The sequence below is a fragment of the Crinia signifera genome, chromosome 7, assembly GCF_055691185.1.
Source record: "Crinia signifera chromosome 7, ASM5569118v1, whole genome shotgun sequence".
NCBI lineage: Eukaryota > Metazoa > Chordata > Amphibia > Anura > Myobatrachidae > Crinia > Crinia signifera.
The window spans coordinates 170,137,890-170,151,036 of NC_139223.1; the positions used below are offsets into that span (position 1 = coordinate 170,137,890).

At 47.9% G+C, this 13,147-nt stretch overlaps 1 protein-coding gene across 1 annotated transcript; it reads left to right on the forward strand.

Moving 5' to 3' along the window:
* Positions 1-78: 78 nt before the first annotated feature.
* On the forward strand, positions 79-9,567 carry DDX18 (DEAD-box helicase 18). The gene is made up of 14 exons (XM_083154335.1): positions 79-308; positions 1,513-1,683; positions 2,017-2,151; positions 2,278-2,413; positions 2,772-2,872; positions 3,186-3,385; positions 3,699-3,813; positions 5,440-5,579; positions 5,718-5,879; positions 7,092-7,244; positions 7,336-7,449; positions 7,556-7,612; positions 8,072-8,249; positions 8,691-9,567. The coding sequence occupies exons 1-14, from the start codon at positions 221-223 to the stop codon at positions 8,837-8,839; spliced, it is 1,899 nt and encodes a 632-aa protein (XP_083010461.1). The 5' UTR covers positions 79-220; the 3' UTR covers positions 8,840-9,567.
* Positions 9,568-13,147: the final 3,580 nt, after the last annotated feature.

Sequence of the window (13,147 nt, forward strand, 5' to 3'; positions counted from 1 at the left end):
TACAGTAGCGCCCCGCCCCCTCTCAGGACCCCGCAGTGCTCCTCCTGACAGGCATCTCCTCGGACACCACAGTCGCCTCGCAGCAGGACCCCTCGCAGTGTGGGTTCCGGCCAGGCACCTCCGTGGGCACCCCAGTCAGTGCTGCCCCTCACCCGATGGCGTGACGTCAGTTCCGGCCGGCCCCGCAGTCGCGAATCGCACATGTGTATGTACAGCCAGCATGGCGGATCTGCAGATGAAACTCCTGAGGCGGAAGATCCAGAAGAGGAACGACAAGATTCGGCAAAGGAACCAACGGCAACTAGAGGGTGAGGGACCCGGGGAGGAAGGAGGGGGAGCTCTCTGCGGGTCACCTATGACCTCACAACTTATTGCTATATGTGCTCGGTGCTGCACGTTACCCTACAATAGGGGAGCTGCTGTTCTGGGCCATATACTGGTAATAACACACTGAAGGGCCCTCATCACCATGACCGGTTGCGCAGGGAGCGGTGTCGCATACCTATGGGGCACCAGGGGCTGTGTGTTGTGGGCAGGGTGTGTTAGCAGCTGCGTGGCATGGGGCGCCAGGAGCTTTGTGGCAGTGAGTGCCAGGATCTGCGTGGCGTAGGCAGGGGGAGCCAGAAGCTGTGTGGCATGGTGAGGGGGCGCCAGTAGCTTTGCGGCAGGGTGCACCAGGAAGTGTGGGTAGGGGGTGCCGGGAGCTGAGTGGCGTGGGCAGGGGGTGCCGGGAGCTGAGTGGCGTGGGCAGGGGGTGCCAGGAGCTGAGTGGCGTGGGCAGGGGGTGCCGGGAGCTGAGTGGCGTGGGCAGGGGGTGCCGGGTGCTGAGTGGCGTGGGCAGGGGGTGCCGGGAGCTGAGTGGCGTGGGCAGGGCGCTGTAAAGAGCTACATAGGAGTGGGGGTCAGGAGCTGCGTGACGCAGTCAGGGGATGTCAGCAGCTGCTTAATGTGGGCAGGGGTCGTTGTGGTCCACGTGACACTTGCAGCGGGTGTCAGGAGCTGTGTGGTGCAAGCAGGGAGGCTTCAGGATCTACGTCTGGGGTAGCCAACTCCAGTCCTCGAGAGCTACCAACAGTTAATATTTTCCAGATCTCCTCACAGAATCACAAGTGAAGTAATTAGCTCCACCTGTGGCTCTTTGAAAATGTTTCAGCTAGTAACGAGTGCACCTTTGCAGCAGCTTGTTTGGAAAATGTGAACTGTTGATAACTCTCGAGGACCGTAGTTGGCTACCACTGATCTACGTGGAAGGTGGAGTTTCAGGAGCTGTTTTTCGAGGGCAGGGGGACGTCAGGAACTGTGTGGAATCAAGCAGGGGGTGTAAGTGCTGTGGAGCGTTAGGGGCTGCGTGGCATTGGTAGGAGGTGTCTGGGCTTGCATCACAAAGGAAGGTGACATTTGGGGTTGCAGTCACCGCGTTTTATTCAGCTCAGTCATATGTGGTGTAATGGCCGCTGAAACTTGTCTGTTGACCATAATGTTTAGTTTGACTTCATTCCCTCCATCTGCCAGATAAAACTGCGGCGGTGGACCCTGCAGAGAGCGAGGAGAACTGTGAGGTCACTAGTCCTGAGATAAACTCTGCTCCATCCAATGGAATTGTGGAAGACAGCCCCCAACTTCCCACCTCTGCCAAGAAGAAAAAAAAGAAACGGAAGATTGTAGCGCAAACAGAAGAAACAGGTGAGTGCCTATCCCCTGCTATACAGCGCTGCATCCTGTGTTGGTGCTATATGCATTCATAATGAGTCTAGTTTCCTGCTTCATTTATGAATGGTTATAGAGTTTAGTTACGGTATCCAGCCAAATTCTGCGGCGGCACATAAGTGTGGTCTGCAACTGATACTTTCACCCCAAAGAGACAGTCCGTGGGGAGGCGAGCGAGCCAATGCACTTTGTATAATTGAGTTTATATCCTTGTCCTGCAGCGACGAGTACAGATCAGTGTGGTGGTTTCCTGGGAGATGCTTCCTGGTGTGAGTTTTGTGTAAGGTTCTGATTGTTTATCCCTCTTAGATGCAAAGAGAACAAAGAATGAGGAAGAGGATAATCCTGGGGAAATGGATGACGATGTGAAGGAGGGCAAGTCAGCGGAGGGCACTGGTGATGATGACGAAGAGGAGGAGTCCACGTTACCAATGGGACTGACAGGTACAGTGGTGCTGAAACAAATTGATCACAGGTAGCGGCTGAGGGCTTGCATTCACTTCACTATTCTGCCTACTATGAATGTGATACATGTTGTCTCTTCTGTGCACTGATGGTCTCTGTATCTAGGGGCGTTCGAGGACACAGCTTTCTCCTCCCTCTCTGATCTCGTCAATGAGAACACGCTGAAAGCCATTTCTGAAATGGGCTTCACACACATGACGGAGATCCAGCATAAATCTATCAGACCCCTCCTGGAGGGAAGGTGAGGCCATCACGTGTGTGTTTGTGTTATCTGACCGCTCCCTGACACTCTACTGCAAGGCAGGACAGAAGTCTCTGAATCTCACCCGCCTCTATGTACATGTTCATGATGTCCACCTGTCCTGGTTTCCCCTTGATCATTCTTGGTTCTGGAAACCCCTGGTGTGTTCCCCATTTGCTCATTTTGCACATAAGAGCGGTGTGCTCTGAATGGGGCTGACATTTGGTCATATTATTGCGGGGCCATGGTAATGCTATAGCTTTGTTACCCCCACCCCTTTTAGCCTTCGGCTCATGTACCCCATGTTCTGTACTGTCTTGGACTAGGTAAGACTCATAGTATTTCCTCTTTCCTCTAGGGATGTCCTGGCAGCCGCACGCACTGGTAGCGGTAAGACACTGGCTTTCCTCATCCCGGCCATAGAACTGATCTACAAGCTAAAGTTTATGCCACGTAACGGTAAGAGAGAGATCTGTTTCCAGTGATTAGATCAGGTGGAAATGGTTAACCCTAAGCTGTGAGTCTGTGTACTGTAAATATTATGACGTGTGCATTGTGGAGGGTCTTCTATGCAGCATTATATACAGTATGTCCCCATTTCACCCCACTGTGGAGCTGTGATCGGTGGCTGTTACAGCCTCAGACAAAGTGCAGTCTCTATTTGGGAAACCTGTCCAGTAAACATAACCCCATATTATGTATACAGCATATGATAAATGTTTTGTAAGTTCCTCTGTGCTAACTCCCATGCGGTGCTTCGGTCTCCCCCCAGGAACGGGTGTCCTGATTCTGTCCCCCACAAGGGAGCTGGCAATGCAGACATATGGCGTTCTGAAAGAGCTGATGACCCATCACGTTCACACCTATGGTTTGATAATGGGAGGCAGCAACCGATCCGCAGAGGCTCAGAAACTTGCCAATGGTGTCAATATTGTTGTGGCCACACCAGGGAGACTCCTGGATCACATGCAGGTAGGTTCCTGTACAGTAGGTATAGGGGTTGGGTTTTTTGTTTTTTTTTATATAGATTTGTGGTCTGACAGGGTGGAACCTAGAGAATCATTAGTTACACTGGCAACATAGAGTGTGATAATGCTGGGGGAGGAGCCGCTGTGGGAAGGATGGGATTCCCAGCATGGGGAGGATGGGAGCTGTTGGGTGGCAACGCTAAAGGGGGGGGGGGGGGTGTGTGTGTGTGTGAAGTAGCAGTGGGAACCTCTTTGCCCTGTACTTGTAAATAGGTGACCGTATATAAAGATATGTCGCTACCATTGTCTCTCCGCAGAACACCCCGGGCTTTATGTACAAGAACCTCCAGTGTCTGGTGATTGATGAGGCCGATCGAATCCTGGAAGTCGGCTTCGAACAAGAAATGAAGCAAATCATTAACCTTTTGCCAAGTAAGGAGCCGATAGAAGATATCGGAATATATCAGTACAGGCAGGAACACATTATCACTCGTATAATATATATAGGGGGATATATCAGTACAGACTTGTGCTGTATGGTCAGAGCTTCTTACATCCCTACAACTCACAGCCGGGAGAACATTATCACCTGTATAATATATATATTACTGTATAGGGGGATATATCTGTACAGCCTTGTGCTATATGGTCACAGAGCTTCTTACATCTCTATAACTCACAGCCAGGAGAACATTATCACCTGTATAATAGTGTTCATTCTAGCACCCGCTATCTTTGAAATCCCATGCAGTTCCTGTTCCCTGCCTGGGGTGTCGCTGTCTGCTGTGGTGTCGCTGTCTGCTGTGGTGTCTCTAGCACAGGTCTGGTTTGCATATCAGTGCTGATATACAGACCACACTGTGCTAGAAGCACTACAGCAGACAGCGACACCCCAGGCAGGGAAGAGGAACTGCATGGGTTTTCAAAGATAGCGGGTGCTAGAATGAACACTATGGGCGGTATTCAATGAGCCTGATTCGCCAGGTTTTTATGGCGAATTTGTGCTGTTTGGCGAATTTCTGTCAAAAACGGTGAATCACCCTATTCAATGACCACATGGCGAATACATTTCTAGGTTTTTTGCACCATGATTCACCGAGTAGCAATCGCTATCTTTTTATGGTGAAGTGGAATGTGAACTTTTAAAATAAAGTGTTTTGTTTTTTACATTTGGTGTCAAAAAATCAGGAATTTTATTCTGAGGAGGGGCATGCTATTTTTATTCATGTGCTGTAAGCACATGAATATATATTTAATTTTAAAAATAATATTATTTTTTTTTATTTATTTTTTTACACAGCATCCAGCAGGTGGCGCCAGAGCGGAGCCGCTCATTACATATTCATATATTCACTGCACGATCATTTTGATCGTGTGTAGTGAATATACGCTCGCCTGCTGGCACCCCCGGGGGGGCAGCCTGTGCTGCCTGGCACCCGGGGAGCACACCTAACCCCCCACAAAGGTCTGGGCTAGGCAGAGAGACTACCATCTCTCTGCCTGGCACCGTCCTGAGGCTCCCTGCGGCAATCGCCGCAGGAGCTCATATTCGCCAGTCAGGGGCTCGCTGCCCCTGACTCGTTGAATACCGGAGCCCGCCGGCTCCGGAACGTGGCGAATGTGCAGCGAATCCAAAAAAGGATTCGCTGCACCTCGCAGGTATTCACATTGAATACCGCCCTATGTATAATATATATATATATATATATATGATAAATCTCCGTACAGACTTGTGCTATATGGTCACAGAGCTTCTTACATCCCTATAACTCACAGCCAGGAGCACATTGTCACCTGTATAATATATATATCTATAGGGATATATCTCCATACAGCCAGGAGCACATTGTCACCTGTATAATATATATAGGGGGATAGATCTATACAGCCGGGAGCATATTGTCACTTGTGTAATATATATATATATAGGGGGAATAGATCTGTACAGCCGGGAGCACATTGTCACCTGTATAATGTATAGGGATAAATCTCCGTACAGCCGCGCTTGGTATTGCTGATGATTTCCAGGAATGATCGCGTTTCTCCCTCTCCTCTTAGAACGCAGGCAGACCATGCTGTTCTCAGCCACACAGACCCGGAAGGTGGAGGACCTGGCCCGGATTTCACTTAAGAAGGAACCCCTGTATGTGGGTGTGGACGACCATAAAGATACGGCCACAGTGGATGGTCTGGAGCAGGTGAGGAAACCCTGACAACATAGATCTAATGTCCAGGACACTGGTGCTCACTGCCCCTGTCCTCTGTCTGCCCAGCTGAGGGGGAGTGTGAGGGTGTAACAGTTGCTGATTGGACAATGCTGTGTGTTTCCGTGTCAGGGTTACGTGGTCTGTCCCTCGGAGAAGAGGTTCCTGCTACTCTTCACCTTCCTGAAGAAAAACCGGAAGAAGAAGATGATGGTTTTCTTCTCCTCCTGCATGTCTGTGAAGTTTCATTATGAGCTGCTCAACTACATTGACCTGTCAGTGATGGCGATTCATGTGAGTATCCTGTGGCAGTGGCCGGTTATCAGCCAGTTACTGCGTAAAGCTACCAGAGAGGGCGAACGATTCCTTACTGGGAATCCTTATTCTAGATAGGAGGAGGGATGGAAATGTAACACAGAAGACTGGGTGACCTCGTACGTGTGTAATGCTGATCTGTATCCATCTAGATGTTATCCGAGTTCCGATGTGTGTGAGGGTGGTACTTCTAGCATTAAGCTAATAACATTCCTTACAGATGCTGGCCCACAGTGACGTGATAACATAGTTCATGCTGGGAGTTCTGTTCCCCCACATCCCAACTGTGCCCTACTGTACTGACATCTGGTTACCGTGAGCTCCGAGTCATGTACATGGGACAAGTGTGTGAGGATGTGTGCTGTGTATAGAGAGGGACATGGTCTGGAGCCATACACAGGTAGCCTGTGATGGTGCTCTGCTGGTAGAAAGGGCCCTACTGGGCCATAAAACCTTCCCCACCAGCAGCCTGAACCATTGACACAAGGCCGATGGATCCATGGAATTATGTTGCTTACTGAAGGATCAACGTGATTTATGTTCTGAGATGCTCTTCTGGATATGACTGTTCTACTATGTGGCCCTATGTCTTCCTGTCAGCTATACCATGTGGCCCTATGTCTTCCTGTCAGCTGGCCGTTCTCTTCTCACCTCTCTACATTAGATGCTTTTTACTTTGCGCCCTATTCTCCATAATCGCTAAATACTCTTGTGCATGAGAACCCCAAGAGTCTGGCGCCAAGAATCATCCTACAGTCACTGAGATCTGATTTCCAATCCGTTTTTTGGCCTGAGCAACAACTGAGCCTCTTGACCACTGTGTGTATTATTTTATGCATTGAGTTACTGCTACATGATTGGCTGGTTAGATAATAGCGTTAATGAATTAGTGTACCTAATAAAGTGGCCATTCTGTGTAGACCTATACATGTATATGAGATGAGACCTGTACATGTATGTGTTTCTGGCTTTGCGTTCCTCTGATTGGCTGGCTCTGCGTTCCTCTGATTGGCTGGCTCTGCGTTCCTCTGATTGGCTGGCTCTGCGTTCCTCTGATTGGCTGGCTCTGCGTTCCTCTGATTGGCTGGCTCTGCGTTCCTCTGATTGGCTGGCTCTGCGTTCCTCTGATTGGCGGACACTGCTCCGGGACCTGTAGTAGCGCCCCTCACCTCTTGCATTTCATATTCATAGGGGAAGCAAAAACAGACGAAACGCACCACAACTTTCTTCCAGTTCTGTAACGCTGACTCCGGGATCCTCCTGTGCACGGATGTAGCTGCCAGAGGACTGGACATCCCCGAGGTGGACTGGATTATCCAATACGACCCTCCCGATGATCCCAAGGTAACTCCACCAGCTTTGCGGTAGTGACTCCATGTATTCTGTATGGCTCTTGTCTTGGCTTGTGAAATAATCCCCTTCTCCCTGCTCTCAGGAATACATCCATCGTGTTGGCAGGACGGCGCGGGGAATTGATGGAAAGGGCCACGCTCTGCTGATTCTGAGGCCAGAGGAGCTGGGATTTCTGCGTTACCTAAAACAGGCTAAGGTGGGTGCTCCCTGTATTTGTGGGGCCCCCTTATGTCTGGGTGTGTGTGCCTATGTGCACTCACCTGTACTGCAGCCACTGCTCACAGCGTCTGTTTCTGTTCTAGGTGCCTCTGAGCGAGTTTGACTTTTCCTGGAGTAAAATTTCGGACATCCAGTCTCAGGTACCTTATTATCTTTCCTCTTTAAACTCCGCTTTCATCCGTCTGAAATAAAGTTCAGTCTTGTATGTAATTCTGCACAGAAAGAGGGAAAATGAGGCTGCACATTCAGAACGCTGCTAATCTCAATAATGATTATAAATGACTCATGGTCACGGTTGTTGGGCCCAAGTTTTTCACCAAAAATAATGCTAAGCATCTCAATTTTGATTAGTACAACAGTGTGTGCATTTGCATTATATTCTTTTCTGTGAGGAAGGAAGTCTCAGCCTCTTGTTATGTTTGGAGTTAGTGTGCAGTCCCACTCCTGGGGGATCCTTACTTGTACCCCAGGTTGGGAACCGCTGACTTAGTGGAAGGGCATGTGGTCCCAATGGAAGGCTGTTAAGTGACCTCTCACATGTATGGGCCGTGTAGCTGGGAGTATTTGGTTTACCTCTGATTGTGACGTTTTTGTTCCAGCTGGAGAAACTGATAGAAAAGAATTACTATCTGCACAAGTCAGCCCAGGAGGCCTACAAAGCCTACATCCGATCCTACGACTCCCACTCACACAAGCAGATATTCGACGTGAACACGCTGAACCTCCCCAAAGTCTGCTTGTCCTTCGGCTTCCAGATCCCACCATATGTTGATCTCAGTATCCTTTGTCAGAGTACAGATAGTAGTGATGTGATGTTACTGCTCCGTGACATTGACGGTTTACATACAGGATGTGGTCAGTATACCGGCTGCCGCCAAAACAGCACGATACATCAAAGATATCAGAATGCCGACGCTGGTATACTGACAGTCGGGATCCCAAATCTGAGTATTGTGTGGAGGAGGGGGGGAGAGGGTTATGTTTGAGGGGGGGAGGGTTAACTAACCTGTGGAGCCCCTATCAGGATCTCCGGTCAATGACCGCTGGGATTTCGTATTTATCCCTTACATACCATGTAACCTTATAGACGTGGGGGTGTCTCCCATTGTTTGGCCACAGCCTCTTGTTTGAGGGTCATGCTTCCTGGCAGATAGGCGGCTGATTCGAATAATGTTTTATTGGATTGCCTGATTCTTTTCCTTAACCCAGTGTTCTCAGACGTGAACAGCAGCGGAGGGAAGAGGATCCAGAAACGGGGAGGCGGCGGAGGATTTGGCTACCAGAACCCAAAACATCTGCAGAAAGCCAAAATTTTCAAACACATTAACAAGGGCGGTCGGAGTCAGGGGCGTCAGTTCACCCGCTGATTGTCCTCCGTGATTTTACGATAAGACTCCTCCACCCGATGATTCTCCTTTTACAGTAAAGTTGTATTTTTTCAGAGGACTGTCTCTGGCATTTGTTAAACGTCCACTATTACTTGGGCAGAAACCAAACTAATCTTGAATGTATCGGGCTCTGACCACCCGGTGGCGGTATGTGTTTCGCTCCTGACCACCCGTGGCGGTATGTGTTTCGCTCAGCCTAGTTTATTCCCCACTTCCCAGTTGGTACATCAGTTTTGGTTGGTAACTCTAAAATAATTCATACATTTTGCTCCGCATCCTCTACAGCCGTTGATACCCATTCATAGCAAATGGTGGACAACTCGCTGTCTATTTTGTCATAGAATTCCCAGATTGAGGCTGGGTTCAGGGGCTGAAATCGTCTTGACCAGGGTTACAAAGCAGCACTAGTGTCCAACTCCATTACTGAAGACCTCCAGAAGAGGATGATCAGATAACTGCTGCCCCCTGTAGACAGGAGCCTTGCACGCAGTATGTGGGGAGAGGTTGGTCCTGGATGCTTGGTATACCCACATATACACCTTTCATGCTGTGATAAAGGAAACCACTTACATTAGGATGGATTGTACATTCCCTTCTGGTTTGTTTGGTTTCATCCATGCCAGAGGTGTTATATAATTATATTACATGTCTGATTACGCAGCGTTCCATGTTCTATTCCAATGCAGAATAAATTTGTTACACCATCACCTGTTGTATTGTTCATCTGTCTATGTCTCCGGCATTGGCACAATCCTATTGTACAGTGGCTATAAAATGTATACATCAAAACATTCTGTAAATCACCTCCTGCAGTAAGTTCCCCGCAACCCCCGTACGGCAGGGGTATTCAACATGTCACACCTGTGGAACTACACGTCGCTGCATGCCCTAAACTGTGTCATGGCATGCTTGGATATGTAGTTCAATGCTGGCTGGAGAGCTTCACATTGAATAACCCTGTCCTACGCTGTTCTAAAGTACAGCCCCTTCTCTGAGAATTTCGTTTGTAGGAAGACCGTTCTGGAAAGTCCAGATTTACCCGATACCATTTGTGCTTGGTTTTATGTATTTTTTTTTATACATAGGAGATTGATTTACCTGTTAAATCTTTCTTTGAGATCCATAGGAGAAACAGGGCTTGACGCTGGGTATAGGTTGGATCTGGACCAAACCAAATTGGTTAAAAGTTTTGCCTCTGGGCAACCCAGGTTCCTCCTCCCATACCCCGCCTTTGCCCTCAGGCAGTTAGTTTAAGTGAACAAGCCCAAGGCAGGAGCAAGGAGAGAAGGAATAAACAACAAAACAAAGTCCACACATAACACAGGAACTAACGTAACACTAACCTGCATAACCACAGTGAAAACTTATAACAGCAGGAGCATCAGGGAGGGATCCCTGTGTCTAATATGGATCCCGAAGAAAGAGATTTAACAGGTAAGAACATGAATCTCATTTAATTCTTCGCTCCATAGGAGAGACCGGGCTGATGCTAGGACGTCCTAAAACAATATCTCAAGGGTGGGGAAGCGCTTGTGCTGCGCTAAGGACACTCTACCCAAAAGCAGAGTCCCCGGAAGCAAACGCATAATAGCACAAGAGAGTCTGAGCAGACTACAACGTCGCCGCCCTACACAGCTGCAGAGCACCACCACAGAAAGCCCAAAAAGCACTCATCGATCTAGTAGAGCGATTTGCACACCATCAGGAACTGGAAGACCAGATTCCACATAGGCCTGATGAATAGTAGACCGGAGCCAACGGGCCACCGTTTGTTTAGACGCTGGCCAACCCGGCTTGTGGAAACCATACAGGACAAAAACAGCATCTGATTTGCGAACAGATTTTGTCCTTCTGACATAAAGACGAAGAGCCCGGACTACATCCAACAAAGACTCCTCAGAAGACAGTCCAGAATCCCGAAATGCGGGAACAGTGATCTCCTGACTCATGGAATCTGGAGACCACCTTAGGCAAATGAGTGGGGCGAGTTCTAAGAACCGCCCTGTGGATGGAAAATAAGAAAAGGGGAACAACACTAAAGTGTGTACGAATCAGACAACCTTCTAGCCGATGCAATGGACAAGTCTTACATGTCAGGTCAACGGACTGCAAGAGTTCAAACGGAGGTAATTGCAGATCAAGGACAGGTCCCACAGGGCCACTGGAGGGACAAAAGTAGGCTGGATACATATGACTCTCTGCAGGAAGGTACGGACAACCAGTAGAAAGGCCAACTTCCTCTGTAACAAAACGGATAACGCTGAAATCTGCGCCTTGAATGAGGAAAAGTGCAACCTGACATCCAAGCCATACTGGAGAAAAGACAAAACTATAGACAATCTACAGAGTCTGGGATTGAGACCACTGGCCATACACCAAGAAAGGTTTTGATTATACTTACGATAAGTCAGTTTCTTTTGAGTCTCTCCATGGCAGCCATTACTCTGGGTTATTACCTCTCTTCTCTATGTTTAGACAGGTAGACTTGTAATTCCGCCCACCACGGGTATATATCTGCCTCCTCCCCTTCCTCTCCAGTCTTTTGAGTGTCTTCTATAATTAACACAATCTTTTTCAAGGGAGGGAAACTATAGGCTGCCATGGAGAGACTCAGAAGAAACTGAATTATCGTAAGTATAATCAAAACCTTTCTTCTTCACTCTCCATGGCAGACATTACTCTGGGATGTACCAAAGCATAAAAAACAGGGAGGGACAATAATACTCAACACAGATAATGCTTGAAAATATATTTTGAAAATGATTACAGCATAGCCTGTTGAAGCACCACCTTCCTTAAAACCGTGTATGTGTCCCATATAAATACCCCACATTTTTTTTAAATGATCCCCAAATCCCTCATACCTCACAACTGTCCCAATCTTCGTGGGACAGTTCTGTCATTTTGGCACTGTACCTCTGCCACACCCGCGGCAGCAGTTTTCCACATTGGGGAGGGCATAATAGTCTACTCTGGTCTTTTCCTGAAATCACCAAGCCCGCCCATGACACTCGAACACCGCAATTTATGGGTCTGAAATTATGCCATTCACAGAATTTTAGCCCCGCCCCCCACAGCAGCTTCCTGGGGGAGGGGGGAGACCCCAGAACTTCCAGGATGGTGGGGGGGGGGGGGGGGGTTTGGAAGAAGGCGTTGGAAGACCCCCTGTTACTCGCTTAGCATGCATACATAGTTACATAGTAGGTAAGGCTGAAAAAAGACTTGCGTCCATCTAGTTCAACCTGGTATAGATATCCATTGCTGATTTGGTAGGTTCTGATATTTTACAGACAGAATATATTTCTTATTTGTACCCATGGATGTTTTTTCTCCAGTAAATGTTTGTCCAACTTTGCCTTGAACGCATTTAATGAGCCAGCCGTTACCACCTCTCTGGGAAGAGAGTTCCAGAGTTTGACTGTTCTGACCGTAAAGAAATTCTTTCTACTAGCTGAATTAAATCTTTTTTCTTCTAATCTATACTCATGCCCTCGTGTCCTAGATTCCTTTCTAGTAGAAAAGAGGGTGTGTGACAGTTCCTTATATTGGCCCTTGATATACTTGTACATGTTGAGCAATGTAAATAGTCCCAAATTGCTTAATCTCTCCCCGTAGCTTAAATTCTCCATTCCCCTAATAAGCTTTGTTGCTCGCCTTTGGACTTTTTCTAATTCTATAATGTCCTTTATACAGTGGCATAATTACCCGAGTCCCTAGTTTCCATTCCCCTCTTAATACATGCCAGAATTTTGTTGGCCTTTTCTGTAGCTACATTACAATGGGCACTACATCCCAGTTTGCTGTCTATTTGGACTCCTAGATCCTTTTCAAGTATGGAATTACCCAGTTCCTCTCCGCTAAGGTTGTAACTTGCACACTGGTTGTGTCTCCCAAGGTGCATAACCTTACATTTATCTACATTGAACCTCATCTTCCATTTTTTTGCCCACTCATCTAGAATTGCAAGATCATTTTGAAGCATGGTGACATCTTCTGGTGATTTGATGACTTTGCTAAGTTTTGTATCGTCCGCAAAGATGGATACATTGCTGAGTAACCCTATCCCAATATCGTTAATAAAAATGTTAAACAAAATGGGCCCCAAAACCGAACCCTGGGGCCCTCCACTTAGTACCGGTATCATATCTGATACGGCACCATTCACAACCACTCTTTGTTCTCTATTACATAGCCAATTCCCTACCCATCTGCAGATATTTTCACCCAATCCTAGGTTCTCCATTTTATTAATCAATCTCTTGTGTGGGACAGTATCAAATGCTTTAG

Excerpts from the sequence above, each read along its gene's own strand:
- DDX18 (XM_083154335.1), top strand. The coding sequence starts at position 221 with ATGGCGGATCTGCAGATGAAACTCCTGAGGCGGAAGATCCAGAAGAGG. Across the intron at positions 2,873-3,185 it reads AAAGTTTATGCCACGTAACG|GAACGGGTGTCCTGATTCTG; the intron begins GTAAGAGAGAGA and ends GTCTCCCCCCAG. Across the intron at positions 8,250-8,690 it reads CCCACCATATGTTGATCTCA|ACGTGAACAGCAGCGGAGGG; the intron begins GTATCCTTTGTC and ends CAGTGTTCTCAG.